This window comes from Achroia grisella, unplaced genomic scaffold (genome assembly GCF_030625045.1).
Source record: "Achroia grisella isolate CSIRO2021 unplaced genomic scaffold, CSIRO_AGI_Agris_v1 utg640, whole genome shotgun sequence".
Lineage (NCBI taxonomy): Eukaryota > Metazoa > Arthropoda > Insecta > Lepidoptera > Pyralidae > Achroia > Achroia grisella.
In genome coordinates this window covers 5,350,119-5,360,905 of record NW_026712977.1, presented here as the reverse complement: position 1 = coordinate 5,360,905, position 10,787 = coordinate 5,350,119, and the positions used below count along the sequence as shown (strand labels likewise).

At 33.4% G+C, this 10,787-nt stretch overlaps 1 protein-coding gene across 1 annotated transcript; it reads right to left on the bottom strand.

Moving 5' to 3' along the window:
• Positions 1 to 688: 688 nt before the first annotated feature.
• On the bottom strand, positions 689 to 2,253 carry LOC131849354 (tubulin alpha-1 chain-like). Its single transcript, XM_059199417.1, has one exon. The coding sequence runs from the start codon at positions 2,150 to 2,152 to the stop codon at positions 800 to 802; it is 1,353 nt and encodes a 450-aa protein (XP_059055400.1). The 5' UTR covers positions 2,153 to 2,253; the 3' UTR covers positions 689 to 799.
• Between the last annotated feature and the right edge of the window lie 8,534 nt (positions 2,254 to 10,787).

Below are 10,787 nucleotides of genomic sequence, written 5' to 3'. Positions count from 1 at the left end.
AGTTGTACTTAATACGGATTGATGTGGATCCTACATGTATGCCTAAAAGAATTACGCAAATTTTATAAATATTATAATTTCAAACATTAGTCTTCAATTACAACTGCATACTCTACGCTTAGTATAGTTTAGTGCTTAAGTAATAAGGATATTGTCAATGCAATTCTCTTCATTAATACGGTCTTTCATCTCCGCATTGAATATATTAGGAACAAATATTTCTTTAAAATGTACTTATTTACTAAAAATCGTACTAATGTAAGATAATAATGACCCACTATGTTTATTGAAGTTTGAATAAAATACAGTTTGTAATCATATTTTTGTGAAGAGAAAATTATTTAATTATAAAAATAATAATACTCCTGGACAATTAATGCAGGTCTATCTAGTCCCACGATAAGCAAAGCTTGTGTTATATTATTACACAGTTAGGGATACAACCATACTTTTCGTAAATACATATATTACATACATAGAATTGAATTCCACCATTAATAAAATTAGGAAACGATTTGTTTTACCATGTATATAAACACAAACCTATAGCTCTACGTGGCGGGGCGCGGTGGCAAACCATGCCATTTGCAAAGCGCATATGTCGGCAATAGATTTTGTTCACAGCCTTTGCACTTTAATCTTACAGGCAATTAATGGTGTCATTTGCAGAATATAGCTAAGGAAGGAAAAGAGTAATAAAAAAATACTTGTATAATTTATTGCATTAGATCAAAACTGAAACAAAATTTAGTTCTACGTTACATCAGAAATAGTTCTAAAAATATAGCGTGTATAAAAATTAATATTCCTCGCCACCTTCACCTTCCCCTTCCCCAGAGTCCATACCAACCTCTTCATAGTCCTTTTCGAGAGCAGCCAAGTCCTCACGAGCCTCAGAAAACTCCCCCTCCTCCATACCCTCACCTACGTACCAATGGACGAATGCTCGCTTTGCATACATGAGATCAAACTTATGATTTAAGCGGGACCATGCTTCTGCAATCGCTGTTGTATTCGACAACATACATACAGCGCGTTGTACTTTAGCCAAGTCACCACCTGGAACAACAGTCGGTGGCTGATAGTTGATTCCAACTTTAAACCCTGTCGGACACCAGTCCACAAATTGAATGGTCCGTTTAGTTTTGATAGTTCCAATGGCTGCATTCACATCTTTTGGAACAACATCGCCTCGGTACAGCATACAACAAGCCATGTATTTCCCGTGCCTTGGATCACATTTCACCATTTGATTAGCTGGCTCGAAGCAGGCGTTTGTAATCTCCGCTACGGATAACTGTTCATGATATGCTTTTTCAGCAGAAATGACAGGGGCATATGTTACCAACGGGAAATGTATTCGTGGGTATGGAACCAAGTTTGTTTGAAACTCTGTCAAGTCCACATTTAGGGCACCATCGAATCTAAGTGAAGCGGTTATAGAAGATACGATCTGTCCAATCAATCTATTCAGATTCGTGTACGTAGGCCTTTCTATGTCCAAATTTCTTCTACAAATATCATAAATGGCTTCGTTATCTACCATGAAGGCCGCGTCGGAATGTTCTAATGTTGTGTGTGTAGTTAATATAGAATTGTAAGGTTCCACGACTGCTGTAGAAATTTGTGGCGCTGGATATATAGCAAATTCTAGTTTCGACTTTTTTCCGTAATCTACAGAGAGGCGTTCCATGAGCAAAGAAGCGAAACCCGACCCTGTGCCACCACCAAATGAATGAAATATAAGAAAGCCTTGTAACCCTGTACACTGGTCCGCTAGCTTGCGCACTCTATCAAGTACTAGGTCAACGATTTCCTTACCAATGGTATAGTGACCTCTGGCGTAATTATTGGCCGCATCTTCTTTACCAGTTATAAGTTGCTCGGGGTGGAATAGCTGGCGGTATGTGCCTGTGCGGACTTCATCAACTACTGTCGGTTCTAGGTCTATGAATACTGCCCTAGGGACGTGCTTACCGGCGCCAGTCTCGCTAAAAAACGTGTTAAAGGAATCATCACCTCCACCAACCGTTTTGTCTGAAGGCATCTGCCCATCAGGTTGAATACCATGTTCCAAGCAGTACAGTTCCCAACACGCGTTACCAATTTGGACACCAGCTTGCCCGCCATGTATGGATATACATTCACGCATTTTCTATAGTAAAATTATTTATTTAACAATTAAATTATCTGTCACTAGAACAACCGTTGCTCCTAGATGAACTTCAAATGTCAGTATTAACAAATGACTATTAGGAATACTTACAGAAATTTGTAATTTGATTTTCGATTTTGCCTCAAATGTTAATAGGATTCGTTATTAAAGCAAATAGGTTTATTCTAATGAAGTTCAATCCAATTTAAAAATATAGGTATATATGTATGCAAGTGAAGTTTCTTAGTATTGATAATTTTTTCCTTACCATTTAGTTCAAGTCTATAGATACAATTAATTATTTTTTAATTATGGTATTATTAGTATGGTACATAATAATAATAACTGATACTCTATCTCTGCCTACAGTGCTGAAAATAATATAATGTGTTTTGTCAATTAAAATCTAAATTATACTGAGCGACATCGTTAGGGTTTGTTTTCAAATTTGAAATCGCGGAGAACTGAAGATTACGGTCGTGTTATATCCATTTTATATTGGAAGTGAGTGGACGTACGGAATAGTCATTCGCAATTCGAGAGTGAACCTAGAATATCCCAATATAAATTTTATTTGATTACTGCCATCTATTATCATTTGAGTCTACTAATTCTGTATAATTTTATTTATGCCCTTTTGTACCTACTCGACTACAGTGCCATCTTTGACGTCATGCTTTTCAGTGGTGGAAACTGATTACAAGATGGCAGTGCTAGTACAAAAAATACAACCAAGGAATCATAGACTTAACATATTGTCACTAAGGAATCACTACTTATCAACTATTTTTATATTATGTTATTAATCCCGAAGAGTAGGAGTGATTTAGCTAGATATACTGTACAACATATTACGATAAAAATAGTAATATAACATAAATTGGTGGTACTCATTTTACTAGTGACTCCGTCGCTGGCAATGTCATGTTAGATCGACATCATCGTGGTCTCGCCTGGAAACTATCACGGCAATTTATAAAATTGATAATGGCTATACTGGACATACTTCATCCTTCACGGATGCCCCGTCTGTATTACAATATTTGCGTCAATATTCGCGTCGGTTGGAGTACCTTTACAAAGAAGTACAAAAAAATAGTAAATATACATAGTTACTCAGTAACTATATTTATTCCTGTTGGCGGCACATTACATACTTACTAGTTATCATGTGCATCCAATATGGAATGATCAAAAGTGAGATATATAAAAAAGCCTCTAAAGATCACTTAAGCTTGGCACTAATTCGTATTTCATCTAGGTAGTTATGACTTGTAAAGGAATGACTATATGACTTATTGACTTATAAAAGAATGCAGAGAATTTTAGAAATTATTACCAAACATTATTATTTACGTTGCAAGTAATTCTTTTCAGGTCCTGTGATTTTTAACAATAAGAAATAATAGCGAATGTTGTGATAAAACTATTGGTATTTATAAAACCCTTATGCTTTTCTTGTGGAAGGTTACAATAAGTAGTTGAGCCTATTATTTCAATAGATTTACATGTTACTTTATTTGGCCAACGACAAGAACTTTATAGATTTCTGAATTTACGCAATATGAATAAATTTGAAATATGTGACATCATTGCGGACTGTATACATGCAGCATTCACTGCGGATGTTTGATAAAACATGATTGCATCTGTGATTTACTTTTGAATTATTTTTACTATTATCACACATCTAATAATCACAGAAATAATACAAGAAAGTTGCAATTAAAATAAAATAAAACCTTTGTCAGTTCATTTATCTTACATTTTCCCGTATCACTGAAATACGACATCAACTATACCAAACGTGAATCAAAATCTTAATCTGGCAAGTTTTCCCACGCTGAGATTAACTGTGGCCCAGATCCACGGTATTTTCACATAATAAAAGAGACATTCTGTAGAAACAATCGTGTCAAGGATATACTATAATTTATACACACAACAGTTAAGTTGCACAATTTTTACAAAATCACTACTGCTGTCTATACGCTTAGATCTTCTAAACTACGCAACGGATTTCAGAAATAAATGGGGTGATTCTAGAGGGAGAACAACCTAATATAATTATTATACGTATAATAAATGTATTATAGATATGTATGTACGCTCATGCGATACTTTGCTAGTAAATATACTAGATGTAACTTAGTAGGTATATAAAAAATAACTCCTTATGACATAAGGAATTATTTCTTATATACTAACTTATTATGTATAATATGTATAGTTTTTATAAATCAGATGCAACAAAGTTACTACGACGTTATAAGATTTTCTTTTACTCGTTTTAGTTAGGTGCAGGAGCGAAAATAAAAACATAACTACGTGTTACTTGGATACGAACATGTGTGCTTTGTAGCGTGTAATGCATTTGTGCGCTTTGTACATCACAGTAAAAGTATATTTAACGAACAAAAATGTACTTTTGCTCGTTTGCAAAGGCCTTTCCATACTGCAAAATAGAAAAAACGCAACCCCTTGCTTCGTTTTCTTTCATTTAAATGTTCAACATATTATTAAATAAAGAGCTCTGTTAATGATATGGAGTCGTAATCCTGTTGCTGAGGGGGAAACGGGATTGTTTTTAATGTGGATTGATGATCTAATTTCTAGCAATGTACCATGTCAAGTTGACGTCCACGGGGTTCCGCCTGGAAACCATCGTGATAAATTTTTGGTGAATTTGTTACCATGGACTAACTGACCTGACCTCATGCTCAATTTATTATCCTCCACTGGTGTTCCGCCAGCAAAAACCACCATTCCATTATCATCCATAAAAAACCCTATTAGTGAAAATATACCCTCGAAAACTATTGTGGTAAATTCGAAATCATTTTACACTATGAGATAATTCACATTACTGTATTCGTATCCAATCATTTTCCATAGAAGTCGCGGCGTCGTATATCGCTGGCGCTTGCTTCTGCTCGTAACTTCGTCCGTTGAACCTGATAGAACGGCATAAAGAGTAGGCCTAGGTTAGGCCTAGTTGACGAGTTTGTACGACATTTCATATACCAAATATTTCACATCATAAGCATAGGTGTGAAACTATATAAAAATACTGGCTGTTCCCGATTTCCACACAAACTTTCATCCCCTATTTTGTTTTACCAGATTAAAGGTAATTTTTTTACAAACTTAAAAAACAAAGTAATTAAGAACCAAGTTGCAATCTTCTAGCTTTAATAACGAAGATACTTTCAAACAACCATTCATCTTCCCATTCAATCCCTTATAACCTTTTTTTCACATTCAAAAGTAGCTTATATCCATTCTTTCTAAGATTCTAGACTATCTGTGTACCAAATTCCATTTAGATCCGTTCAGTAGATTTGGCGTGAAATCGAGACAGACAAAGTTATTTTCACATTTGTAATTTTAGTAAGGATTTTCATTTATAATAAGTGAGTTGGGATTTTATGCTGTTATGTTAAGCAGTGATGAATGCATAATAAATACCGATAAATTAATTGGTGTCTATCAATTTCGGTTCGATCAAAGGTTCGTTGCGAAAGTGCGCTGTATATTATGCAAGCAATCACGGCAGTGCTAACGATATATACAGTGCAAATGAGTTTTGTGGAAATGTTAATACTCACCAAATTACTATCTACCTATGTAATCATTATACTACTCGATTGCTTTTTGCGATGAATAAACATGACTACATTTCTGTTTTGCAGTAAGAAATAACTATTTGAAATGTTATTTTTGGAATAAATTTCGCAAATAAAAGGAAATACTATGAAATTGAAGATCATATACCTCAGAATTTAATTCTGAGGTCTATGATAACAGGCAGTATGTGCATTCTTAAAAATAATGTAAGTACCGATAAGTTTACTTACGATAATTATAATATTATAATTTCGAAAGTATTCCTAATTTATTACCTAGAACAAATTGGTAAGAAATAAAACTTGACAGTCATGGAACATACTAACTATATACCGCAGTGTGCTCCGTGTGGAATATACTGTATGTTACTCGATAACGTAGCTGTCTGTTTAATATTCAACTATTAGTTCACAAATAATAAATGTTGTCTTAGCAAAGATAACATTTATTAGTTGTGTTGAGTTTTTGTAATGTGAATATATTGTAGCTCTTTTATAATGTGCCGTTGCCTGTAAAGTCCATATTAAAAAAATAAAGTATATGAGTACCGTGAAGAGCTTAGATAAAATTGCAATATATTATAGATGTATATTTATTATATATAACAAATTTAGAGCACGAATTAAGGAATTAATAATAAAGATTATGTAATTTTAAATGTACTAATGAAAAAAAAAATTAATGTAAACAAATAGACGCACAAAATTTAATATTCCCTTTTACTAACATTTAATTCCTTTCATAACATAGAGACTGTGAACATTTTACGCCCCAGCACCCTGGCGAAGAAGGTGGTGGGACAGTGTCTACAGTAATTAATTCTGGCTTACATGTGTGCATGTCGAAGTCAAGCCTATCAGAATCATACGAAATCCTTTATTAAATCTGTCATATTCACCACAATGGCAATACAAACGGGGTAGCCACCCCGTCTGTCTGCATGTGGCTAGCATTTTTTTAATAGAACATGAAATGGAAGTAGAATAAAAATGCAATGCGGTTGAAATGCGAACAAAGCAGAGAATCGGCGGATTAAAGCTGGCACATTTCATACGTAATACAGTGCGAGATGAAATGTAAAACGAACAAGGCATTACGTTGGTTCAGTAGTATAAAAAGAATGTTGAAAATCGACGAAACAGATATACCTACTTATACGGTAGGCAAGTGGTCTGGGTGTTACCAGTTAGATATCCTATTAATATTATTGACGTGAAAGTTTATGATTAGGAATGGATGATATTATTCTTTCACGCTAAAATTACTAAACGGATTTTTATGAATCTTTATAGTAATATAGCTTAGCTTAAAAATGAGAATAACATATGGGCTATAAATTTCACGCAGATGAAACCGCAGGCATAGCCAGTAATAAATAAAATAATATAGATGTATATTATTATACTGTATGATAAATGTTTTTGGTAGTCAGCGTGTATTAGAAATAGCAGACATTCAAAAACATGTTGGGCCGAATAACATTGGCCCAACAACGTACGCTCACAGTACACACTCAACGCAGAACTTCACATATGTGAACTTTAAACCCTGTGTGCGCTCAAAACTGACACTGGACGGCCAAGTGCAAATGTTGTTCACACTTTCAACACATGCTCACAACTCAAACAAGCTTGCCACACGTGGCGATTTGTAGGTAGTTGTCTGTTGTCAGCTTTAGGTTAAGCACTACTTCTGTCTGTACACATAGTAGAGTATACACAGATCAAGATATAATAAATAAATAAAAATAAAACATATCCAAACAAACAATAATACCACAAAATACTTTCACTCACCTGAAGCTGAAGGCCATGACCTTTGGGGACGTCGTAGAATTCGTCGAGATTTATTCAATCTATATTGGTTGTCGTGTACTCTAAAATACTACGAACTCTCTTTACTCTAATCTATTTTTGATCGGGTTCATAGAAGCAAAAGGTTATATTTATTGATTTATTGGTTATAAACAAGTACGAGAGACTGCAGCGTTGTACGCAAGCGATGCTGTATGATCTTATTACCTTATTGGTGCCGCCTTATGTTCCGCAGTATTACATAAGTAATATAAATTATGCAAAAAACAGGGTATTAAGTCGCTGTACGAATATATATTTTAACTGCAACAGTCTACTAACGTAATTATACGTTATCGGTGATAAATATATAATTCTACAGATATACCTACTTATTTATAATTAGAAATTACTACAATATTCGACAGAAACTGGTCTGTGGCATTATGTTTTTAATATAAATATTCTTCAATGTTATAATTTTTTATTAAAGATTTTTAATAAACCAGTAATGAACATTTCAAGATTATCATGTTAACTAAAAATGCTCTAGTAGAAAGATAAAAGTTCAATCACATTGAGCAAATAATAATAGATACCGAGGTACGTTTATAAATCATAAAACATGTTGCATGTAAATTTACCTCTATAAATTTTATATCCTCTCTGTATTTTGCCTTTGAACTTTTCCGATATTTTTACCACTATAATTCCCTTTTTCAGTAATACTTATTGAAGATTAACGTTTTAGTGTATTTTTGTTTCATTCAGAGTACTTTTTAAGTAATCCTTAGTACAAAAATAAAAATTCTGTATGTGAAATAAAGCACTATTTGATATTGAACGATTATAACTCATCCGTCCATGTGTCTGACTGTTATGTTTGCCTTTTTACGTCTGAATACAGCTGAACGAATCTTAACGAAAGACATGGAGAAAGATTGTATGAGAAGGAAATGCTTACATACTTACATAATACCTTGGGCCTATGCCCAGCAATAGACTGCAGTGGGCTGATCATGATGATGATACATAGAAAACATTCAGACTGATACAAACAATTATACTTATATAATATAAACATTTGTACTGTGCGACTAATCAAACCAGCTACCATCGGTAGTAAAGCAGTGTTGGCAGCTAGCATCGGAAGTAAATATAAAGACACTTGAAGAAACTAACACTGTAGAGATACATGTTTAACCTAGTTCAGGTCTTACTATGTACTATTCATAGTATCTAGTGCTAGTCCAACAAGCTTGTTTCACTAAACAAAGTCATGTACTTTGTTTAATGAAACAAAGTAAACAAATCATTAAATATAAACCTATGTTCCCATGGGGGGGAAGGGGCGGCATGGGACCTTTTAATGATTTTTGTTACTTTTTATTTATTTATAAAGAATTTTTTCTAGAATAAATTGTTACGTAATGTTTCAAAAATTTTTCAAAGAATATGATTGCTTTCCGTAAAATCGCAACAACAAATATATTACTTTATATTGTTATATTAGATTATACCTAATTATATTAAGTTTTATGATTATTAAATAAATCAACAAATGAAATAAGATCATATTCATATCATGATATATATATATATCATGATTGCCTACAGATTAAACGTGTTAAGCTTCGGTGAGCTCCAAAGATTATTATATATATTCTAATCATACAATGAGACCACTGGTAAGCATTTAATAGGTAATTGTAATAGAATTCCATATATGTGGTGTATATTGGGCTATTAACAGTACTAGCATTATTGAGGGCATTGTAACATCAATCAAAGCTCAATAACAACCTGCGTTAATAGTGATTAATTAATGCGAAATCCTACTAAATTATACTCCGCAATTATAAACGTCCATACAAGGAGTAATAATGGTTAGTTAATCTATATTATGATAGGCCGCTATTGATATGTTAAATCTGTAAGGCTACTCGTACACTATGCTTATGATATCACATCAATGTTATAGTCTATGAAACTAATTTCAAAATACCTTTCACTTTCTATGCAATTCACAAGCTTAATAGTCTGGTATTTTACTACGCTAACGTATGTGAATGTCGATCAACAGGTTATCTCAACTGAGACGGACTATAAATACATAGTCGTCTACGTCTAATTCAGTTATAGGGTGAGAAAAGGCAGTGAAATTATAGAATGAGATGTTTGACACCATAGTCCTTCAAAATGGTAAGCCATGAGCGGTATCTTAGGCAATATGTTTATAGTGCTGTTCATGTCTACAGGTGATGGTTATAACTTACCAATAGATGTTTTTTTAACAATTTTTTTGCCTGTGTCCTGCCTTTACAGCATATGTATAGAGGCTTTTACATCAAATATTTATAAAAGAAAAAGATAGAATTTTGTTTCAATATTAAAAACATTATTTCAATTTTAATTCTCGTTAAACTCTAGAACAATTCTGTCATGGATATTTAAATAATACCAGAGGGAGACAACGTACACAGTCCTCTGCATGACGCCGATGTCTCACCCAATTCTGCAGCTAAAATGGCATGAAGGTTGAAACATAACAATGATGCTGGAGAGGTCGTAGTCATAGCAACATAGTTCTTAAGAATAACGAAACGCTTGAGTTGTACCACGGAGGAAGATTGTACTAACTTATTTATAACAAAAAAACACGAAAATGCTTTATTACTATTATTATTATATCCAGATAAAAAAATATATAAGATAATCAGATATATTTCAAGTTTGATTGAAATAAGTATAATTAATTAATTTGGAAAGGTCCTCAGTCGAGAGGTTCTGAAGTTTAATGTCACTTAGACAATTTACTAATGTCAATTATCATTACGTTACTTAATACCTTATTCATAAAATATAAAACCTGCTACAAACTGACGATGAAATGTTGGAGCGAAGATGATAAGGGTCTTAGAGATATATAATAGGTATATAAATTTATCCTGGTATTGTCTGCCGGGAGCAAATACTCAATAGGTTTAGAGCCCATTGAACAGCAATTTAACCATAGTACATGCTCTTACTTCAATAAAATATATGTAGAGGAGTAGCAAACAACAATTATGATGTTGCGTCGACTTCAACGCAACCTTGTGCTAACTGACTTGACTTCATGCTCATTCTGTCATCTTCCATTAGTGCCCAATTAGGTTACTCATAGCCAATATATAGCTTATTAAGGTGTGTGCAGTATATTATTAAAATAC